Genomic DNA, 24,762 nt, shown 5'->3' on the forward strand with positions numbered 1-24,762 from the left:
TTTGTACTAGATCCAACCCCTCTTGCCTACTTAATGTACTCTCCCTCTCTCGCATTATCAGTTTTTTACTCTCTACTGCAGCACTGGATCTCTGGAGGCACAGTGGTTAAGCACTTGGCTGCTAACTGAAAGGTTGGTGGTTTGAACCCACCAGGCACTCTGCGGTAAAGAGATGTGGCAGTCTGCTTCTGTAAAGACTACAGCTTTGGAAACCCGATGGGGCAGTTCTTCTCTGTCCTACAGGGTCGTTATGAGTTGGCAATGGGACTGCAGCTCTGTCCAATAGAACTTTTTTCAGCAACGGAAATGTTCTCTCTCTCTGTTGTCTAACACGGTAGCTACTAGCCACGTGTGGCTAATGAGTACTTGAAATATGACTAAGTGACTGAAAAACTAAATTTTACATTTTAATTAATTGAAATTGAAATAGCCACACGTGGATAATTCCCATTAGCATCAAACATGCTATTATTTCTCCTATCTTAAAAAAAAAAAAATCTCTCTTGACTTCACACCTCCTTCTAGACGCTACCCCATTTCTCTTTCCCTCCTTCAGAGTATACTCTACAAAAGATTTGTTTATACTCCTTGTGTTCACTTCCCCTTCTTCCACATACTCTTAAGGTAGCTTCAGTCAATCTTTTGACTCACCATGTCGCCAAAATGTTTCTTCTCAGTGTCACCAACCTGTTGCCATTGAGTAGACTCTGACTCATAGTGACCCTAGAGGACTGAGTAGAACTGCCCCATAGGGTTTCCAAGGAGTAACTGCTGGATTTGAACTGCTGATCTTCTGGTTACCAGCAGAGTTCTTAACTGCTACACCACCTGGCCTCCCTCAGAAATACCAGGGACCTCTAAATTGCCAAATCCTACAGTCAGCGTTGCATTGAAGTCTCATCTTACCAGGATTAATAGCAACATTTTATGTGATTGATAACTTCCTCCTTTTAAGACTTTCCTTACTCAGTTATCTGGACTCCTACCACTCTTGCTAGACTATATGAAGAAGAACGTGGCATCAGGACTGAAGGGAGATTTATTAACAACCTGCGATATACAGATGACACAACCTTGCTTGCTGAAAGTGAAGAGGTCTTGAAGCACTTACTGATGAAGACCAAAGACCACTGCCTTCAGTATGGATTACACCTCAACACGTTGTTGTTGTTGTTAGGTGCTGTCGAGTGGGTTCTGACTCATACAGATCCTATGCACAACAGAACAAAAAACTGCCCGGTCCTGCACCATCCTTCCAATTGTTGTTATGCTTGAGCTCATTGTTGCAGCCACAATATCAATCCAGCTCGTTCAGCGTCTTCCTCTTTTCCGATAACCCTGTACTCTGCCAAGCATATGTCCTTCTTCAGGGACTCATCCCTCCTGACAACATGTCCAAAGTACGTAAGATGCAGTCTCGCCATCCTTGCTTCTAAGGAGCATTCTGGCCACACTTTTTCCAAGACAGATTTGTTCATTCTTTTGGCAGTCCATGGTATATTCAATACTCTTTGCCAACACCGCAATTCAAAGGCGTCTACTCCTTCTTCGGTCTTCCTTATTCATTGTCCAGCTTTCACATGCATATGACGCGACTGAAAATACCATGGCTTGGGCCAGGCACACCTTAGTCTTCAGGGTGACATCTTTGCTCTTCAACACTTTGAAGAGGTCCTTTGCAGCAGATTTACCCAGTGCAATGCGTCTTTTGATTTCTTGACTACTGCTTCCATGGGTGTTGATTGTGGATCCAAGTAAAATGAAACCCTTGACAACTTCAATCTTTTCTCCATTTATCGTGATGTTGCTCATTGGTCCATTTGTGAGGATTTTTGTTTTCTTTATGTTGAGGTGCAATCCATACTGAAGGCTGTGGTCTTTGATCTTCATTAGTAAGTGCTTCAAGTCCTCTTCACTTTCAGCAAGCAAAGTTGTGTCACCTGCATAACGCAGGTTGTTAATGAGTCTTCCTCCAGTCCTGATGCCCTGTTCTTCTTCACGTAGTCCAGCTTCTGTTAGTATTTGTTCAGTATACAGATTAAATAGGTACGGTGAAAGAATACAACCCTGACGCACTCCTTTCCTGACTTTAAACCAGTCAGTATCCCTTGTTCTGTCCAAACAACTGCCTCTTGATCTCTGTAAAGGTTCCTCATGAGCACAATTAAGTGTTCTGGAATTCCCATTCTTCGCAATGTTATCCATAGTTTGTTATGATCCACACAGTTGAATGCCTTTGCACAGTCGATAAAACACAGGTAAACAGCCTTCTGGTATCCTCTGCTTTCAGCCAGGATCCATCTGACATCAGCAATGATATCCCTGGTTCCACGTCCTCTTCTGAAACCAGCCTGAATTTCTGGCAGTTCCCTGTCGATATACTGCTCCAGCTGTTTTTGAATGATCTTCAGCAAATTTTGCTTGCGTGTGATATTAATGACATTGTTCTATAATTTCCACATTCGGTTGGATCACCTTTCTTGGGAATAGGCATAAATATGGATCTTTTCCAGTCAGTTGGCCAGGAAGCTGTCTTCCATATTTCTTGGCATAGACAAGTGAGCACCTCCAGTGCTGAATCTGTTTATTGAAACATCTCAATTGATATTCCATCAATTCCTGGAGCCTTGTTTTTCGCCACTGCCTTCAGAGCAGCTTGGACTTCTTCCTTCAGTACCATCAGTTCCTGATCATATGCCACCTCTTGAAATGGTTGAATATCAACTAATTCTTTTTGGTATAATGACTCTGTGTATTCCTTCCATCTTTTTTTTGATGCTTCCTGCGTCGTTTAATATTTTCCCCATAGAATCCTTCACTATTGCAACTTGAGGCTTGAATTTTTTCTTCAGTTCTTTCAGTTTAAGAAACACCGAGCGTATTCTTCCCTTTTGGTTTTCCATCTCCAGCTCTTCGCACATGTCATTATAATACTTTACTTTTTTTTTTTTTTTTTACTCTCTAGAGGCCCTTTGAAATCTTCTGTTCAATTCTTTTACTTCATGAATTCTTCCTTTTGCTTTAGCTGCTCGACGCTCAAGAGCAAGTTTCAGAGTCTCCTCTGACACCCATCTTGGTCTTTTCTTTCTTTCCTGTCTTTTCAGTGACCTCTTGCTTTCTTCATGGATGATGTCCTTGATGTCATTCCACAACTCTTCTGGTCTTCGGTCACTAGTGTTCAATGCATCAAATCTACTTTTGAGATGGTCTCTAAATTCAGGTGGGATATACTCAAGGTTATATTTTGGCTCTTGTGGACTTGCTCTGATTTTCTTCAGTTTCAGCTTGAACTTGCATATGAGCAATTGATGGTCTGTTCCACAGTCGGCCCCTGGCCTTGTTCTGCCTGATGATATTGAGCTTTTCCATCATCTCTTTCCAAATTGATGTAGTCAATTTGGTTTCTGTGCGTTCCATCTGGTGAGGTCCACATGTATAGTTGCCGTTTATGTTGGTGAAAAAAGGTATTTGCAATGAAGAAGTCGTCGGTCTCGCAAAATTCTATCATTCAATCTCTGGCATTGTTTCTATCACCAAGGCCATATACTCCAACTACCGATCCTTCTTCTTTGTTTCCAACTTTTCCATTCCAATCACCAGTAATTATCAATGCATTCTGATTGCGTGTTCGATCAATTTCAGACTGCAGCAGCTGATAAAAATCTTCTGTTTCTTCATCTTTGGCCCTAGTGGTTGGTGCGTAAATTTGAATAATAGTTGTATTAATTGGACTTCCTTGTAGCCGTATGGATATTATCCTATCATTTACAGCGTTGTACTTCAGGATAGATCTTGAAACGTTCTTTTTGACAATGAATGCAACACCATTCCTCTTCGAGTTTGTCGTACTGTGGGGGCTTGCGTGTTGCTGTGATGCTAGAAGCTATGCCACCGGTATTCAGATACCAGCAGGGTCACCCATGGAGGACAGGTTTTAGCTGAGCTTCCAGACTAGGAAGAAGGACCCGGCAGTCTACTTCTGAAAAGCTTTAGCCAGTGAAAACCTTATGAATAGCAGCAGAACATTGCCTATATAGTGCTGGAAGATGAGCCCCCCAGGTTGCAAGGCACTCAAAAGATGACCGGGGAAGAGCTGCCTCCTCAAAGTAGAGTCGACCTTAATGACGTGGATTGGGTAAAGCCTCCGGGACCTTCATTTGCTCATGTGGCACGCCTCAAAATGAGAAGAAACAGTTGCAAACATCCATTAATAATCGGAACCTAGAATGTATGAAATATGAATCTAGGAAAATTAGAAATCGTCAAAAATGAAATGGAACTTATAAACATCGATATCCTCAGCATTAGTGAGCTGAAATGGACTGGTATCGGCCATTTTGAATCAGACAATCACCTCAACATAAAGAAAAGAAAAATCCTCACAACTGGACCAATAAGCAACATCATGATAAATGGAGAAAACATTGAAGTTGTCAGGGACTTCATTTTACTTGGATCCACAATCAACATCCATGGAAGCAGCAGTCAAAAAATCAAACAATGCATTGCATCGGGCAAATGTGCTGCAAAAGACCTCTTTAAGTGTTAAAAAGCAAAGATGTCACTTTGAGGACTAAGGTGGGCCTGACCCAAGCCATGATGTTTTCAATTGCCTAATATGCATGTAAAAGTTGGACAATGAATAGGAAAGACTGAAGAAGAACCCATGCCTTTGAATTAATGGTGTTGGCGAGGAATATTGAATATACCACAAACTGCCAGAAGAACGAACAAATCTGTCTTGGAAGGAGTACAGCCAGAATGCTCCTGAGAAGTGAGGATGGCAAGACTTCATCTTACATACTTTGGACATGCAACCAGGAGGGACCAATTCCTGGAGAAGGACATCATGCTTGATGGAGTAGAGGGTCAGTGAAAAAGAGAAAGACTCCCAATGAGACGGACTGACACAGCGGTTGCAAGAAGGGGCTCAAGCATAACAAAGGTTGTGAGAATGGCGCAGGACCTGGCAGTGTTTCGTTCTATTATATATAGGGTTGCTATGAGTCAGAACCAACTCGATGGAACTTAACAACAACCACTACTCTTGCTTGTTCTTCTTTCTCTCTATTTCTTCTCAGTTCCCTTTTTGGATTCTCATCTTCACATTCTCTAGTATTGAAATGTCGCAAGCCTCAGTCCTCGGACCTCTTCTCTTGTCTATCTATATTTTCCTCCTAGATGCTCTCATCCATTTCTGTGGCTTCAAATATTAAGAATAGGTTGTAGACTCCTACATGAATCTCTACCCCTGACTTTCCCCCTGAACTCCAGACTTGCGTATCATATATAGCCAACCACCTACTCAAACTGGACACTTGGATATCTAGTAAGCACCTCAACTTGACATCACCTTTTAAACCTACTCCTTCCTCAGTCTTCCCCATTTTAGTCAATGCCATCTCTATCTATCTTAGTTTCTTAGTGTTGCTGTCACAGAAATACCACAAGTGGGTGGGTTTAATGAACATAAATTTATTTTCTTACAGTTTAAGAGGCTAGAAGTCCGAATTCAGGGCGTCAGCTCTCAGGGAAGGTTCTCTATTTACTCTGGGGAAAAAATCCTTGCCTCAGCTTCTCTAGCCTGCCATTCTTGGAGTTCCTGGGCTTGAAGACTGGTCTACCTCCATTGTCTTCGGATAGCCCAGGTCTTCCCGGTATGTCTGCCTTCTTCTGTGCTAATCTACTCTTTTACAACTGAAAAGTGATGGTTTAAGACACACCCTACACTGATATAATATTCCGAGAGCAAATAATCCAAGAAGCTGGACTATATAAAAAAGAACCGGGCATCAGAATTGAAGGAAGACTCATTAACAACCTGAGTTACGCAGAAGACACAACCTTACTTACTGAAAGTGAAGAGGACTTGAAGCACTTACTGATGAAGATCAAAGACCAGAGCCTTCAGTATGGATTACACCACAACATAAAGGAAACAAAAATCCTCACAACTGGACCAATAAGCCACATTATGATAAATGGAAAAAAGATTGAAGTTGTCAAGGATTTCATTTTACTCGGATCCACAATCAACACCCATGGAAGCAGTGGTCAAGAAATCAAAAGATGCATTGCACTGGGCAAATCTGCTGCAAAGGACCTCTTTAAAGTGTTGAAAAGCAAAGATGTCACCTTGAAGATTAAGGTGCGCCTGACCCAAGCCATGGTATTTTCAATTGCATCATATGCATGTGAAAGCTGGACAATGAATAAGGAAGACTGAAGAAGAATTGATGCCTTTGAATTGCGGTGTTGGTGAAGAATACTGAATATACCATGGACTGCCAAAAGAATGAACAAATCTGTCTTAGAAGAAGTACAACCAGAATGCTCCTTAGAAGCAAGGATGGCGAGTCTATGTCTTACACACTTTGGACAAGTTGTCAGGAGGGATGAGTCCCTGGAGAAGGACATCATGCTTGGCAGAGCACAGGGTCAGCAGAAAAGAGAAAGACCCTCAAAGAGATGGATTGACACAGTGGCTGTAACAATGGGCTCAAGCATAACAACGATTGTAAGGATGGTGCAGGACCGGGCACTGTTTTGTTCTGTGGTACCTATGAGTCAGAACCGACTGGACAGCACCTAACAACAACAACAACACTGATATGGCCTTATTAACATAAAAAAGAAATCCTATTCCCAAATGGGGTTATATTCAGAGGTATGTTGTTCTTGTTGGATGCTGTAGAGTCAATTTCCACCCAAAGCCACCCCATGTGACAGAGTAGAACTGCCTCATAGAGTTTTCTAGGTTGTAATCTTTATGGGAGCAGATCACAAGGTCTTTTTCCAGAGAAGCTGAAGCCACTGGGTAGGTTCAAACTGCCAACCTTTCAGTTAGCAGCCAAGTGCTTAACCATTCAGCCCCTAAACCCATTGCCGTCGTGTCGATTCTGGCTCATTGCAACCCTAGAGGACAGAGTAGAAGTGCCCCATAGGGTTTCAAGGAGCTGCTGATGGATTCAAACCACTAACCTTTTGGTTAGCAGCCAAATGTTTAAGCACTGCACCACCAGGGCCCCACGTTTAGCCCTTAGGGTTTCCTATACCCATAGGTATACCGGAAACCAAACTCATTGCCGTAGAGTCAATTCTGACTCATACTAACCCTATAGGACAGAGTAGGACTGCCCTATAGGGTTTCCAAGGAGCGGCTGGTGGTTAGCAGCCAAGCTCTTAATAGGGTATAGGGGTTAGGATTTACAACACATATTTTGGGGGGACATAATTCAATCCATAGCACCATTCTTCCCATTGCTCAGGCCAAAAAACATCGGAGTCATCCTTAATTTACACACCACAGTCAATCCACCAGTAAATCCTCTCGGTTCTACTATGTAAATATAGTGAGAACTTGAGTCTCACCACCTCAATGACACCTCTCTAGACCAAGCTACCACCATCTCTAGTCTGTATTAGTACAAGAGCCTCCTAACTGGTCTTCTTCCTTTTATTTACCTTTGATCCCTTAAAATCTCTCCCACATAACTGCAGGAATGATCCTTTAAAAATGCAAATAGGGAGAACCCCTGAGGGAACGGGAGAACAGTGGGATGCAGACACCAAATTCTCATAAAAAGACCAGACTTAATGGTCTGACTGAGAATAGTAAGGGCCCTGGTGGTCATCACTCCCAGACCTTCTGATGGCCCAGGACAGGAACCATTTCCAAAGCCAACTCGTCAGACATGGATTGGACTGGACAATGGGTTGGAGAGGGATGCTGGTGAGGAGTGAGCTTCTTGGATCAGGTGGACACTTGAGACTATGTTGGCATCTCCTGTCTGGAGGGGAGATGAGAGGGTGGAGGGGGTTAGAAGCTGGCAAAATGGATACAAAGAGAGCAGAGGGAGGCAGCAGGCTGTCTCAGCAGGCGGAGAGTAATTGGGAGTATGTATCAAGGTGTACATAAGTTTTTATGTGAGAGACTGACTTGATTTGTAAACTTTCACTTAAAGCACAATAAAAATTATTTAAAAAATGCAAATAGGCTTATGTCACAGCAACACACCAAACTTTCCAAAGGTGTGTTCCATCTCATTCCATTTAAAGGTTCAAGTCCTTACAGCGGTCTCTGACGCTGCATGATCTGACCCCAACTACCTGACTTCCAGGCCCATACCTCCTCTCTTGCTCATTCCTCTTGATCACACAGTCCTCCTTAGTATTCTTTGAAGAGGCTAAGACTGCTGTTACCTCAGGGCTTTTGTATTTGATGTTCTCTATGCTCAGAGTCAAGGAGCCCTGGTGGTGCAGTGGCTGAAGCGCTTGGCTGCTAACTGAAGGCTCAGCGGTTTGAACCCACCAGTCTTGGGAGAAAGATGTGGCAGCCCGCTTCCATAAAGATTACAGCTTTGGAAATGCTATGCGGCATTTCTACTCTGTTTCGTAGGGTCACTATGAGTTGAAATGGACCCACTGGTTTTTTTTCTTTTGTTATGCTTAAAGCAAGGTCCTTGGGTGGTGCTAAATGGTTGGCAATAGTTTACTAATTTAAGGTTGCTGGTTTGAACCCAGCCTAGCCGGCTAGTCGAAGAAAGGCTTAGTGATCTACAGAGAAGTTTTTTTCTGACCCATTTTACCCAAAATGGTAACTCAATCCCCTTCCAATGACACTCTCAATCCCTTTCCTTGACTTATTTTACCTGACTGTTCTTATCTGTCTTCTCCCAAACTAAGAAGAAGAGGGCTTAGTCAGGGTCTGGACTTGCTATGTTTTTGTTCTCTGCTGTATTCCCAGGATCTCAAAGTGTCTGAATATATGCTGTGAGAGAGTACAAACAGCACTGAATATATATGCTCAATAAGTAAGTGTTGAAAGTAATATATACATTATGTAGCATCCCCTCCCCCACAAAAAAACCCAAACCCACTGCCAGGAGTCCATTCCGACTCATAGTGGGCCCATAGGATTTCCAAGGCTGTAAATCTCTTCGGAAGCACACTGCCACATCCTTTTCCTGCGAAGCTGTTGGTAGTTTCGAACCACTGTCCTTTCGCTTAGCAGCCGATGGCTTTACCCACCAGGTTTTTATAACCTAGAGTAATTTAACCTTTATTAGGCCTGAGTTTCCTTATCTCTGAAAGAAGAGGCAGGCTAGGTAATCTCCAAATAAACACTAATTCTGCAGATATTTAATGCAACCTACTGGGTGCCAGGTAGTGAGGTAAGTGCTTCGTTTATAATAAGGTCACAGTCCTGGCTCTTCAGGAGCTCTTTGTCCAGTGGGTGAAACAGCCAAATGGGAAATCCGTGGGACAGTTTCCCGAGGAAATGTCTGTGAGTTCACCTGGGGTGGGTAGGAGACAGCTGAAAGAGTGGAGATTCCTGGCCTCTCACGCGTGGAGACTGGGAAGGCTGTAAGCCCTGTGGAGGCAGGGGCGTGTTTAAGTTTGTCTTATTGTTTTGTCCTGAGACTTGGCTCCAGACTCATAGGGCAACAGGTTTGGTTTTCGGTTGGCCCAGACTCTTAATTCATTTCCTTATATTATCTCTTGATGCTGGTGCATTTTCCTGAAGGAAGGAGTAAGGGGGGGAAGATAATGAGTTCAGTTCCAGCTTTAACCTTGGTTAGAATTAATCTATTCTCCTGAGCAAGGCATTGCGTTTGAAGTCTCAGGGCTGGATGTACATACTCCTGTATGTACATCCTGTATACCGTCCTCAGGCTCCAATAACACAAATCGCATCATATTTAACCTTGGAGGCCTTTAGCGTAGTGCAAAGACCCTCGAGCTTTTTCTATCTCACGTTTCTGACGCTACAGCACGTTCCTGGCCGTAAGCGCCAGCAACTTGGGTTCTAAGGAAAGAGCCGCGGAAACGACATCAGCAACCTCCGCCACTCAGGGAAGAGATTTGCCCCACACTCTGGGATCGTTCATAGTCGGCTCTTCCTGAGCGTTCCCAGGTGTTCTCGCTAGTTGGCCCGCGGCAAGCCCTTGCGCTAACCAGGGCGCCGTCGACCGCTGCCGACTCTACCAACTGAGAAGCGGAGGTGTGACTTGATTTAACACGGGAAGATAACTTCAGACGAAACAAGAAGCTCAATTTCTCAATACATAAAGCAATTGGATTTGTTTAAACACAGTAAGAAGTTAATATATCTATATGGAAGGACGTTTTTCTCCTCTCCAACCTAAAAGAACCCTTGTCTCCCCCTCCACTTGGCGTGCTCCGCTTTTGGTCTCTCCCGCGCAGGGCGACCCCGCGGTCACGTGCTCCTTCTGTCCTTCTGCGGAACGTGCTTCCTGCTGTAGGGTCGACGGAGCCATGGCTGCTCTGCTGAGATCATCGCGCTGGCTCCTCCGCGCCGGGGCGGCCTCGCGCCTCCCGTTCTCCTTCCGTCTCCTCGCGGGCGGCCCAGGCCGGCTGCACCCTCTCCCCTGTCTGCCCGCCGCTCGCGCGGGCCCAGCCGCCGGGTGAGTGCCCAGGCCTTGCCCCCGCCAGGCTGTAGTGAAGGGAGCCGATGTCGTGGGCCTGGGCGGGGGTCGGGTCCGGCCTGCGACCTCGTGGCCCCAGGGCCAGGCGTCTCGAGGTGTCGGCCTGCTCTCCCCGCCTGGGGTTTTCGGGCGACAGGGCCGGGCGACTTCAGAAGGTCATCGCCGCGGTCATGGCTCGCTTCCGGCTTGGATCCCTCCCCCACCTCTCCTGAGCTGGGTCTTTCTGCCCTGGGGCTGCCGACGGCGGCCCTTGGTCGGGGCCTATGAAGTTGAGGGGGGCCTTTGTAGGTTGCGTGCAGGGGTCAGGTATATTCCACTTGTCAGAGTTGGCGGGCTTTGGGGCCTGTCCCACGTGGGAGCCTTGTCGGGGAACATCAATCACCTAAGATGTGGTTTTCGAGAGCTTCGGTTTTTGGGGTTGGAGTTTTGGATGAGCGAAGACAGCTAAGGGATGGACGTTTAATTATGATAGTTTGGGGTTTCCTATGCATTTTCTTGAATGGCGTTTTCTTTCATAATACACAAGGGTGTTGTATGATTTGGGAATTGTCGCGGTAGGCTACGTATCAATAAATGAATGAACGCATGCTAGGAACTTGTCGGGTTCTGGGGTGCAAAGGCAAGTAAGACTTGCGGTGGACGTCACGTGTTTGAATGAACGTTCTAGTGGGTTGAGGTCTTTCAGGATATAGTCTTGTATGGATTTTTGGGATAAGAAAGGTTGTTGGAGGTGTCAACTTAAGCAGGGTGATGAGGTTTTTTGCCATTGGGCAAGCTACTTAACAGGCCTCACTTAGCAATGGGAGTAATAGTGTTGAGTATTGAATGAGATCATCTACGTAAAGCACTTAATATAAAACAAACAAACAAAAAAACCCCACAAAGCCAAACCCAGTGCCGTCGAGTCGATTCCGACTCATAGCGACCCTGAAGGACAGTAGAACTGCCCCATAGAGTTTCCAGGGAGTGCCTAGCGGATTTGAACTGCCGACCCTTTGATTAGCAGCCGTAGCACTTAACCACTACGCCATCATCTAGGTAAAGTCTTTAATATAGGACTTGGTATATAGCAAATAAGGAGCTTTGGTGGAGCAGTGGTTAAGCGCTTAGCTGCTAATTGAAAGGTCAGCCGTTGGAACTCATCAGTCGCTCTCCCCAGAAAGATGTGGCAGCTTGCTTCTGTAAAGATTCACAGCCTCGGAAATCCAGTGGGAAAGTTCTGCTGTGTCCCGTAGGGTAGCTGTATGATTCGGAATTAACTCGATGGCAGCGGGGCATATAGTAAGTACTTCATTAGTTATTATAATGGTGATAATAAATATTATTGATTATGTGGGCATTTGTAGAGCATCCTGGAAGCCTTATCTGTGCATAAAATTATATGGGGGGAATGTTTTATGATTTCTTAACAACTTAATTATAACAGTTTGGAATGAAGCCTATTTGTAATTTGGAGCTTGTCTGTATTTTCTTATTAGACTTGAACAGTGATCTTCAGAAGTCATGCTTCTGTTTTCACAGGACTACGTCTGTTGGCTTTCAAAGAGTTTCTGTTAAAAGTTATGCTAATTATGCTGTCCTTATCCTCAACAATGGGCCAGAGCAGGGTTGATGATTTCTTTTGTCTTCTATGTTGCATTTGAGGAAGACTAAATAAAGAGGGAACACGAACTAATAGAAAGGGTGTTGGTTCTGAGGTCAGACTTGGGTTCCATTTACTTGCTGTATTGATCTTGGACATCTTACTTAACTCCTTCATCTCCGGTTTCATTATCTGAAGTTACAGGGCCTTTTCCTCTTGTCTTTGTAAAGCTGGCTTTGGGGCTTGGCTCAAATGTGATCTCTTCAGAGAAGCTTTACCTCAACACTGAATCTAAAAGGTTGTATGACCCTATTTCAGGTTTATCCATGGCACGTCTAACTGGTCTGATATTTTTACTTATTTGTTTTCTTAGTAGAAAATGAGCTGCATGAGCTCAGGTCCTTGTTGCCATCTAGTCTGCTTTGACTCAGGGTAACCTCATTTGTGACAGAATGAAACAGTGCCTCGTCCTGTGCTATCTTCACAACCGTTGGTATGTTTGAGTCCATTGTTGTGGCCACTGTGTATTTTGAGTGCCTTTCAACCTGGGGGGCTCATCTTCCAGCCCTATATCAGATGGTGCTCTGTTGTAATCCATAATGTTTTCATTGGCTGGTTTTTGGAACTGGATCACCAGGCCTTTCTTCCTAGTCTGTCTTAGTCTGGAAGCTCTGCTGAAACCTGTCCACCATGGGTGTCCCTACTGGTATTTGAAATGCCAGTGGTGTAGCTTCCAGCGTCATAGCAGCACACAAGCCACCACAGTGTGACAGACTGACAGATGGTGGCTCAGCTCGTAGTAGGCAATTAAATATTTGTTCCCTCTTTCTCCTGACTCTGAACATTCTACACTTTCTTCTACCCGATAGCCTGTAAGCATGCCCAGATCTTTCCCATATAAACAACAAAACCTTTCCTGGGACTGTACTTTCACTAGATGCTCCCCTGTCTCTCTTTGTCCCTGCCCATACTCCCCTTTCTCCTTCATTTCCTCACTTCTCACTCACTGTTCCACCTACTGCAATCATACCATTGGCAAGGGCCATCGTTGATTATTTATTAACTTTTTATTGAGTTTTAAAAAAAATTACAAAACTCATGTTCCTTGAGGAACAATTGCAAAATACAGGGGGGAAAGCGATGAAATAAAAATTATTCTTAATTCTCTCCCCCTGAGAGAGCTATCTTTGTAATCATTTATGTTATGTGTGAGATGTATGCGGTCTTAGTTATCTAGTGCTGCTATAAGAGAAATTTATTTTCTCACGGTTTAGGAGGCTAAAAGTCCAAATTTAGAGTGCTCTAGGGGAAGACTTTCTCTCTCTGTCAAATCTGGAGGAGTGTCCTTGTCTCTTCAGCTTCTGCTTCCTGGTTCCCTGGAGATCTCCATGTGTCTTGGCATCTATTTTACCCCGTGTCTTCTCTGCTGGCTTGCTTGTTTAATCTCTTTTATATCTCAAAAAAGATTGACTCAAGACACACCCTACGCTAACCTGCCTCATCAACGTAAGGAAGAACTCATTCCCAAATGGGGCTATAGTCACAGGCATAGTGGTTAGGATTTACAACATGAATTTTGAGGGGAACACAATTCAATCCATAACATATGCTTATTTTACTTAATTTTTCCAAAGGTCCTCTTAATTACCAAATCCATTTTTTAGGCGTTGATCTCTGGCATATTACTGTGTTTCTCATTTTCCCCTTCCTGAGACCCTTTTCTTGGCATTAATGACAGTATTTCTTGATTCTCCTCAATTGCTCTTATGCTTCCTCTTCTCTTTATCTCTTAAATGTTGATGTCCTTGGGGGTTTTGTCTGAGGCCCTTTATGTTTTCTCCACTTTTCATTTGGGTGACCTCTTTCATCTTCAGGGTGTCAGCCTGAACTAAAACTATATGGTGATGGCATAACTCTTAACTATATGATGATGGCATTATTTCTCTTCCTCGATACAGATTGTCTATTAGACACATTCACCTGATTGAACTATGGGTAATTCAAATCCGGCACAGCTCAAATTGGACTCATCTGTCCTCCCTAATCTGTTCTCTGTGTAGTCCCTGTCTCAAAGAATGTTGTTATTTCTACCTGCTGCCCAGGAAGAACCTGGCCTTCGTTGTGCTTGACTCCTAATTCACACCTCACTGTCTCCTTCAACCCCCCAGCTTAGTGACTGAACACGTGATCTAGTCCTGTTAGATCTACTTCATCTGGGATGAATCACCTCTGCCGGTAATCTCCATCATCATTCCCTAGTCTCCCTAGTAAATTTGATCATGTTGTTTTTCTATGTAAAGCCAGACACTCTGGTGGCTCCTGTTGTCTCTAGGATCACGTCTAGAAACATTAGTACAGGTACTTTGTGATCTAGAGACGCCCCTGGAACCTAATCTCTTTTAAGTTCCTTCCTGTGGTATCTAATTCTAGCCATACCAGGCTACTGCTTCTAGAGCAGAGCTTCTCAAACTGTAATGAACATAAGAACTCCCTGGGGGTCTTGTTAAAATGCACACTCTGACTGGACTAGTTTAGACGGGGGACTGGGATTCTGCATTTCTAACAAGCACCCAGATGATAGAGGCCTTCTTGGTCTGTGGACCAGCAAGAGTCTACTGTTCTCTCTTGGGATGTCTCTCCCACCTCCCACCTACTCAGGTGTCCCCATCTTCGTTAAACCTTGTCTGCTTCTTCCATTTGACCATGCCTTTCTTGTGCCTCATCTCAGATCCTGTATCGCTTAAAGCACCCGTTAACACTGTTATATGCATTCCCACCCACACCCCGGACCTGGATATAAGTTCGTTGAAGTCAGGGACTATGTCTTACTCTTCTTGCGTCCCCCTGTTGTCTGACTTTGTAGCATATAGTAGGTTGTGTAAATCAATGAAAAGCCTAGAGGCTGAAGAAGAATGTCGTGAGATGCAAAGAAGAGTGAAGGGTACCTAAGCAGATTCATGTAGTGCGGTGGATTGCCAGTTCCAGAAATCTCCTGTCTGTGAAGGACAGATGAGTATTATTGAGTGAAATTACTAAAATTTTTAATCATTTGTTTTTAAAATTAATGCACCTAAAAAGTATGCACTTTGTATCCTTTAGCTTTGTTCTTTATTTTTCTATTTCAGCATTTTTTTTTTTTTTAAAGAAATGTTTTTTAAAAACCAGTTGTTACCCTATCCTCTGTGGGGAGGTCAAGGAGTAAAGACTCTTTCTTTCTTGTGAGAATTTTTAGAATAGTATTTGTGTGCTCCAGAGGAAAGGTGAGCATTGAGCTAAATACTTTTGAGAGTAGGTCTAGACTAACCATCGGCCTAAAGGTGCAAACCACGTATTGCTGTCTGATGGAATGCTGTGGCTTTTGCTTCTAAAGTTGGAGGGAAATAAAACTTTCCCTTGTTTTTCTCTTTTTAAAAATGATATGATACCGAGTGAAATAAGTTAGACACAGAGGGACAAATATTGTATGAGCCCATTTTTATATGAAATATCTTGTAAAGGCGAATGCATCAAGACCAAAGTTGATTAGTGATTATCAGGGATGGCTGGAGGGGGAAGCGGGAGCTATTGCCTAGGGTACAGTGAGTGTCTCTAGTGGGTGAGGAAAAACACTGGGCACGGGTAGTGGCAGTGGTTGCCCAACATAATGAATGTAATTAATGTTACGGAATTGTACAAGTAAAAATGGTTGAAACGGCAAATGTTTTGTTGTATATATTTTGCCACAATAAAAAAAAAATACCAGCAAAATAAGTAAAACTACCAAAAAAAGTCTTATCTGGGTGCTTTGGGGGTTGCAAAGTCTGTAAGATTCAGCCTCTGCTCCCTGTGTGTATAGGTTTATGAGTTTATCACAGAGGGCTGTGACAGCACACATACAGCTTTATGTATGTGCTGTCCATAAGAGAGGAATTTAATATGTGGTACTGCAGAGAGGAGCTGTCACATTTGGTTGGTGGCAGAGTATCACTTGAGGTTAAAAGGGAATATGCTAACGGCTCTTCAGAGTGTTCCAAGGGTAGAGAAGAGCATGAAAAGACTCAGTGGCCGGATTTCTATGCCTTGAGGCTACGTGGAAAGTAGAAGTTGGTATTGGAAAGAAAGGCCTGTTGATGCCTTGAAGCTAGCAAGGCTGGCTGGAATTCTGTTTGTCCATTTGATGATTGGGATTTGCTGAAAGATTTTGAGAGGTACAGGTCTTGACAAAGTTTGTTTATGCTTCCAGAGAGATGGAGACTGGGGATGAACACACCCCTGGGAACAACATTCGTACTGTAGATGAGGGGTAGTAGGACCTCAACTAGGTGGTGTAGAACTGAAGAAAAAATAACTTCCTTTTCTTCTTGAGAGAAAAAAAAAAAAGCAGAAGGTTGGTAAAGACATTAGCAGAATTAGGAATAATAGATTTGGATGCTACGATAAACACATAGTACGTTTAGCATAGATCTTCCCATTTTCGAAGTGTGTTTTCATGCCTGTGTCATACATACACTTCGTCTTTGTTTTTTAAAATTATTTTATGATTTTTCTTGAGAATATACACAGCAAAACATACACCAACTCAACAGTTTCTTAAAAAAAAAAAACCTATTGTCATCAAGTCAATTCCGACTCATAGCAACTTTATAGGACAGGATAGAACTGCCCCATAGGGTTTCCAAGGAGTGTATTTGAACTGCTGACCCTTTGGTTAGCAGCCAAGCTCTTAACCACTGAGCCACCAGGGCTACCAACAGTTTCTACATGTACCATTTAGTGCTGTTGATTACATTCTTTCAGTCTTGCAGCCATTCTCACTCTCCTTTTCTGCGTCGTTCCTCCCCGTTAACATAAACTCACTGCCTAGCTATCTAATCTTTCAAGTTGCTGTTGTCAGTTTCATTCCATATAGATAATTCTTAAAAGAGTATAATGCTCAAGGCAGTTCTTTTTTACTAGTTAAGCTAAACTATTGTTTGTTTCAAGAAGACTTCAGGGGATATTTTTGGTTTAAGGTTTAAAGATTATCTCGGGACAGTAGTTTCAGGGGCTTATCCAAAATCATGACTCCAGGAACTCTGGATTCCACTAAAATTTGAAATTTTGTTGTGTATTTTCCTCCTTTTGATCAGGATTCTTCTATAGACTCTTTGATTAAAACGTTCAGTAATGGTAGCCAGGCACCATCCAGTTCTTGGAGGGAACACATTCTATATCTTCCTTCTATTGCTGAAACTCTTTGTAGTTCCAGGGGAATTGAGACCAATTGTTGTGCCTTTGATAGCCTCTTGCAAGCTTTTAAGACCCTAGGCGCTACACAATGAACTAGGAGGTAGAACAGAAGCACTAAACACATTATTAGGCTAATTAACTGGGATGTCCTGTGAAACCATGACCCTAAACCTCCAAACCGAGAAACCAAATCCTATGACGTTTTTGGTTGCACGTAAGTAGCTTAAGCTTTATCATCACACAACTATTGCCAATTCAACTTTTTACAGGTGTACAGCTTACTGACAGCGATTACAATACCCAGCTGTGCAACCCTACCCTTAATCAATGCGATGTTTCCGTCACTGTTAACCGCCTTTCCCCCCGTCCTTGGTACGCATCCCAAACTCACTGCCTTCCAGTGGATTCCAACTCATAACGACCCTATGGGACAGAGTAGAACTGCCCCATAGGGTTTTCAAGGCCGTAAATCTTTACGGAAGCAGATTGCCACATCTTTCTCCTGCTGACTGGCTGGTGGGTTTGAACTACCAATCTTTTGGTTAACAGCTGAGTGCTTAACCACTGTTCAAACCACTGACCTTTTGGTTCTCAGGTGAGTGCTTTAACCAGTGCACCACCAGGGCTCCTTCCTGCTCCTGGTAACCACTAATAAACTTTGTTCTCTGTACATTTGCCTTCTTACCTTTTTATATGTGAGGTTATACAGTATTTGTCCTTTTGTGATTGACTTATTTCACTCAGCAGAAGGTCTTCCAGCTTTGTGAATATTGTGGCATGTATCAGCACTTCATTTCTGCTGCTGGCTGAGCAGTATTCCATTGCATACATTTCCTCTTTTGTTAGGTTGATATTAAAATTAGGAAACTGAGGCTTAAAAGAGTGAAAGGATTGATCCAGGATCTCAAGTTGGGATTAAACTGCAGACACCATGATTCCCAATTCTGAAGTGTTTTGAACGTATTGTGTTTTAGGTGCTGGAGGAATTACTTATGTATATTAAAACATTTAAAAATTTTTAAAAAGGCAATACATTATAAATTTTGAAATTAAGATTATCACAACCAAGTAAGCATACGATAATATCTCAGAATAGAAAATCTGGAGGGCACCTTTAGAATGATCTAGTCCATTGCATTCTCATTTTATAGATCTTAAAGAGGAACTTGCTCCACATTACATCATAGGTACCCACCTGCTCACCTGACTCTCTACCACCTCCTGTGACGCTGAGAGATAGGGCGCCTTCCCTTGGCCTTGGAGGAGCCTGAGACCAGGGAGCAGAGCTTGGCCTCCGAGTATATGACTTCTGGATAGTTGGAAAGGAGTAGGATTGGGATTTCAGGCTAGGAAGCTTAAGCAAGTGTAGGAGGCTTGCTGGTGGCTTTTCTAGTCTACAGTTCTCTGACTAAGCATAAAGCTGGTATCTGGGAGACAACTGAATTTGGCAAGACTTCACGGAAAACCTTTCAGGGAGAAAGTTCAGTGTGACTTAGGTTACAAAAGTTTTTTTTTTTTTAAAGATCAGTCAACCGATACTTAACACCTTCTTTAATAAGAACTATTATTATTTAGTACTACTTTGTTAGAAGTCTTACTTTCGTTTGATTTTTTTCCCATATAATCTTCACAAGGTAGATTTTTTTCCCCCTTTTCTTCAGATGAAGAAATTGCTGCTCAGAAAGACCACGTCCCTTGCTCCAGAGTCACATAGATATTGTATAGCAGTTGCTGGATTTTAATAGACCTTTTAAAATAAGCCTTGTGATTTCAGCTAATACATTTTTAAAAAGAAAAAAATGCTGTAGTAAATGCTTAGTTAACATTTATTAAGCCTCCTTTTAGCCGGGCTGTTTATGTATACTTCCTCAGTATTGCCCAAGCTTTGGGCATTTGTGTACCTCCTTCAAAATTTTTGCCAAATCGGAGTACTAACCCTTATTTATATTTCATACATATTTTTTTAACTTTAGGTTAAACTGACTTTTTAGGTAACTTAATGTAAAATAAATAGCTTGATATGAAAGTTATTTTTTGGTATTCATTATAATAAAGTCCTAAAATTGAAAATCTTTGTTTAAATGCTATCTAAAATCATCTTGGCTAGCAGAAGTGTGAAATTTTGGGAAATGCTGCATTATCTCAGTTAATCTTTGTAATGTCCCAGTGAGGTAAGTACTACTATTATCCCCAAATTAGAGACGTAACATGGTAGCAACTTGGCTACAGTCATACTGCTTACAAGTGACAGAGCCTGAACTCAGGCCATCTGTCGGATTCCAGAGCCCATGCTCTTAAAGCCCGTGATGTCCCATCATGCCATGAAGCCTCCTGTTTGGGTCTCTGAGATTGCGCTTGTAAAGTGTCCATAAAAAAAATGACATAATACGGTAATAGGTTAGGAGGTAGGCAGAGGACCAAGTAAGGCTCTCCAGGCACTTTTACGTGAATTTCTTTTCATTCCGTGGGAGTGAGAATTAACAAATTGTATTGATGAGACCTTTTGCCAAGAATTTGGAGTTCATTCAGGTGGGGGCCTTGGTGATCTATATATTTTTTTCCCTCTCCACTGCCAGCCCGGGCCTCGGCTTCCATGCTTCTTACTGGGCCAGTGCAACAGCCTCCTGACTGGTATCTCCACTTCAGTTCTTACTGCCTTCTCTTCTACACCCAGCAGCTAGACTCACCTTTTCAAAACAGAACTAGATTATGCCACAACTCCGGCTTTCATACCCTCAATAGTGATCTAATTGTATACCTGGAATAAAATCTGTACCTAGGATAAAATCGAGACTGTCTGCCTTCAAAATCCTTCATGTTCTGGTCTGGTCTTTCTTCTCTATTGCTCACTCAGTTGACCTGCTGACTATTCCCCCATCTGCCTGGGATACTTAACCCCTACTTGAGATAACTGCTCCTTCTCATCCTCAGTTAAAACTTTCAAATGTCATCGTACCTGAACATTTTATCTAAAGTAAGACCTTGCTTGCTGTTATGCTTTTATCACAGTCCCTTGTTTATTTCCTTGGTAGGATTTACCACAGGCCGTATTTTGGTTTTGGGCACGATTGATCTGGCAGGTATGTGTACACCTGGAGCAAACCTAAAGCTTAAGAAACTATTAGGGGCTCACTGCAGAAATCCAGGGCCTCACAAATGGAAATAAAGAGGTGTCTGAATACTCAACAGATGGGGTATGAAGGGTGAGAGGGATTGCAGTAAGCTAATTACACTTTTGAGCTTGAAGGAACAATGTAGTAATGGTAAAAAAAAAAAAATCTTGCCATGGAGGGAATTCCACCTTACAGTAACCCTGTAGGACAGAGTAGAACTGCCCCATAAAGTTTCCAAGGAGCACCTGGTGGATTTGAACTGCCCACCTTTTGGTAGTAACGGTAGTAGTAGAGAAATCTTAAAGAAGCACCAATCACTTTCAGAAGGCATCATCTTTCTGAATTTTTAACAGGTTAAAACTCAAGTGGAATCAGCAACACATGTCCAGGTGGGATTTATTCTGGTAATGCAAGGGTGGTTCAACGTTTGAAAATCAGTAGATGTAATACACCGTATCAACAGGCTAAAGAAAACCCAGTGGTATGGTTAAAAGAATTGGTGAGAACACAGAGATTCCCATGGCTCACAGATTGGTGCAATAAAAGAAGCGGAGAGAGCAGCTTTATGGAAATCAGGCTTGTAGTTTATAAACGTGTCATAAAATCAAAGTTCCTTAATTATCTGCCATGGGAGGTTCTTTGTAGTTTAGTCTCACCTTCCCTGTCTAGGTTTAATTTTTACCACTTTCCAGTGCAGATTAGTATGCTTGGTCCCCTTCAGCTTCATAGAGCTCATTTTAGAGACTCCCGAGTACAAAGCTGGGCCCTGTCATCAACTAGCTTTACTGGGACTTAGGGCAAGTCACTTCAGTTTTCTCATCCATAAGTGGGAATTATAGTAATAATTTTTTAGTACCTGGCATGTATTAAATGCATAATAAATGTTAAGTGTTTATACCTTATCCATCCTATATGTATATCCCCCTTCTTTAAATTCCTGTAGCTCTAAATGGGCGCTAGACAGGGTGAAAAGGTAGAAGAGGGTAGAGCTGGGCTAGAGGAGGAGCACAGGTAGGTGGGGAATTTAAGGACACAGGCGCTTAGTTTGGTGCACAGTTGAAGTTAGGGAAGAGTGAGTACCACGTTAATAAAAAGGTTACTTGAAAAAATAAGTACTGAGGGGGAAAAAAGACTTTTTAAATGCCAGATTTACCATAGAGTATTCATGACTAACCTTAGAATATTAGTGGTGAGTTGCCAGGAGTCTCAGGAGGGAACCTGAGAAGTGTAACTGGAAAGTGTAAAGGAGCCGTTATGATACTTTGAAGAGGTGTTGAAGTAATTTTCCCTTGTGGGTGGGGTCACATCAGCTTTGGTCGTGAGAATTTAGAGGCGGTGTGTTCTGTTTCATACGCGCCATCTTGCAGGGACCCACCTTAGCCCCTGGGCTTGTTCTTTCCTTTATGTCACATCATACCTGTTGTTTCAAGCTATGAGTTCTTCTTTCCTTCAGGGTGCATTCTGTGCCACCGTTGTAAACGTAAAAGTGCTGCCACTTGGGGACGCACTGGAGAATCCGCTTGAAGAGTGAAGAGTCCTTTGGTTAACTGTGTAGTCCTTCCCTCCTACTCCAATTTATTTTATAGTAGATTCATATTTCTACTAGCCTTTTTTTTTTAATTAAAGCTATGGATACCCTGGCGACATAGTGATTAAGAGCTATGGCTGCTAACCAAAAGGTCGGCAGTTCAGATCCATCAGGTGCTCCTTGAAAACTTTATGGGGCAGTTCTCCTCTCCTCTAGGGTTGCTAAGAGTCGGAATTGACTTGTTGATGGCAATGAGTTTTTTTTTTTTTTTTTTTTTAATTAAAGCTAAGTTTACTGGAGGCTTGACTGCATTTAAAGATTTATTGTAAGAAAAATTAGCCTTAGAATGTTCAGAATGATGGGCTAGTTTATAAACATCCCTATCTTCCCTTGTCCTGAATTTTATTTGTATTTATTTGAGCTTACTTTTTTCAACTGCATTTCAGTAATGGTTTTATTTTTGTGCTCTCTCACAGTTTATCAGATTAGAGTTGTCTTCCTTTGCTTAAACTTTGGCAAATAGACTTCCCTACAATTTTGAGATTTCTATATTAATCGGCTTTCATGGTTGAACAATATTCCCACGCAGTCACCTGAGCTTGACACATTGGTCTGGCTGGTTTAAAATATTGCTATTTTGTGTTTGCCTGACACTAACATGGAAGTAGTTTAGTAACAATTCATTCAGTAACCAGACAAATGGCCATACAAAATTCTGACTCGTAGTGACCCTATAGGACAGAGCAGAACTGCCCCATAGAGTTCCCAAGGCTATAATATGAATCTTTACAGAAACAGATTGCCACATCTTTCTCCTGCTGAGTGACTGGTGGGTTTGAACTGCCAACCTTTTGGCTCACAGCTGAGCGCTTAACCACTGTGCCACCAGGGCTCCTTTAAGTGGCCATAGAGTCCTTTAAAAGTAAGGGAGAGTAGGAGTGTATCTTTTGTGGTTTACATGTAATAATTAACATTTAATTAATTCAGCTCATTTAACAGTGAGTTAACTACCAACAATGTGCTAATCATTAGATTTACAAAGATAAGTCTTTGTCTCTTTTGGTTAGTATCCTGGCTTTTTTTTTTCCCCCCCTATTGTTTTCCAGTCTGTTATCTGTAGGTGTGGTCATTGATGGTCAGAGTGGTTGTGATTTGCCCCAGATCATAGTGGTAGAATTGGGGTTACCATCACCGGTTCCACTGAGTCACCCCTGAATCATGGTGATCCCATGTGTATCAGAGTTGAACTGTGCTCCATAGGGTTTTCAATGGCCGATTTTTCACAAGTAGATTGCCTCGCCTTACTTCCAAGGCACCTCTGGGTGGACTTGAACCTCCAACCTATCAGTTAGCAGCCGAGCGCTTAGAGTTAAGGGTTAGAACTAAATTAATCTCCTTCCTAGTCCAGTATCGTTTTCTTAACTGCTCCTGTAAAGGTCAGCAATTTGAATCCACCAGGCGCTCCTTGGAAACCCTGTGGGGCAGTTCTACTTTGTCCTTCAGGGTTGCCATGAGTCGGAATTGACTCAACAGCAATGGGTTTGGTTTTTTTGGGGTTCTACCTGTGGTGAAACCTTTGAAATAGCTTCCTTTAATGCAAATGTCACAACTTAATCATTCAATTCGTGACTGGCTTTCCAAGTTAACAACCATAAAATGCTATGACATAGGTTAAGAAACCAAGAGTAGTTTTATTTTTAAACTCACCAGGAAGTAAACATTTTGATAATTGCTGGTGGTGCAAAGGCACACACCCGAAGACATTCCTGGATTAATAAGAGTATTATCTAGTTAGTATATATTTAGTAGTATATATACTTCATTATACTTAGTGGCAGCTGGTGGAAAGTTTACGCTATTTTGAAGTATATGTGTACGTCTCTAAACACAGAGATTTTGACTGTTAATGCTGTTTGAACTCAGACATAGAGTTTAGATAAAAATCAGTGATTTTTTGACAGGGTTTCCTTCACACATAAGGATTATTTTCAAGTTTGTCATTTGTAAACCAGGACAGCCTGTATGCAGCGTGGAATACCTCTGGTTTCATGTTTTAGGGCTTAGCTTTGCACACTAGACTGTATTGTTAAAATACTGAATTGTTCACAGTTGTTTCCTCTTTGCAAGCACACATGTACTGTTCTGAGCTTACCTCGTTCGTAAACATTTTTCCTTCCTTTCTGACTTCCCTAAAATTAATGATGTTTAACACCAGAAATCTAGTTTTCTTTTTGGTGGTTGCAGTTGCTCCTTTTCTGCATATGGATAATTAGAAAAATGTTAAACTTGCATTTTGAGAGGTAGAAAGCAGGTGTGAAGAAAGAGCTGGAACACCCTTTATCACTATCAAGTGTTTTTCATTTATTTAGACAGATAGGAAATTATTTTGGCCTGAATGAGCCTTTGAAAAAACTGCTTTGTTTTAAAACTTAGACTTTGGTCTTCCTTTAAATTCATACTAAGCTTTTTTATGCCCAGAAAACACTGAAGGTATTTATTATCATTTTGACTATATTTTAGATCTCGTCTCATTTGTAGAAGTGCGAAGAGCTTTGTAGCACATGCTGCTTCGTTTCTATTCATTAACCTGGTTTTGGTTAAGGGCAAAAAAAAAAACAAACTTAAAACACCGTATTGTCATCTTATTTTTTATTAAACGATTCCATGTGGAAGGTTGTGGGAAAACTCAGTTATTCAAGAGATTTATTGTACTCTGTGTGCTTGTGCGCATGCGTACAGTTATTTAAAGCCAAAGTCGAGACTTCCTACCAGTTCATGTTTTTCTGAGTATTTTTGATATTGCACTAGGATTTTAGATATTTAATAACTAATAAATGAAACTTCGTATATATTTTACTCAAAAAGATGACCTACATGGATAGT

At 42.2% G+C, this 24,762-nt stretch overlaps 1 protein-coding gene across 1 annotated transcript in view; it reads left to right on the forward strand.

Annotated features, from left to right (window-relative positions):
• The first annotated feature begins 10,235 nt into the window (after nt 1–10,235).
• The window catches only part of LRPPRC (leucine rich pentatricopeptide repeat containing), a 116,368-nt gene continuing 101,841 nt past the window's right edge, over nt 10,236–24,762 (forward strand). The window contains exon 1 of the mRNA XM_049870147.1: nt 10,236–10,427. Within this exon, the coding sequence (XP_049726104.1) occupies nt 10,279–10,427 (149 nt within the window). The 5' untranslated portion in view covers nt 10,236–10,278. The remainder of the gene's footprint in view (nt 10,428–24,762) is intronic.

Source organism: Elephas maximus, chromosome 26 (assembly GCF_024166365.1).
Source record: "Elephas maximus indicus isolate mEleMax1 chromosome 26, mEleMax1 primary haplotype, whole genome shotgun sequence".
Lineage (NCBI taxonomy): Eukaryota > Metazoa > Chordata > Mammalia > Proboscidea > Elephantidae > Elephas > Elephas maximus.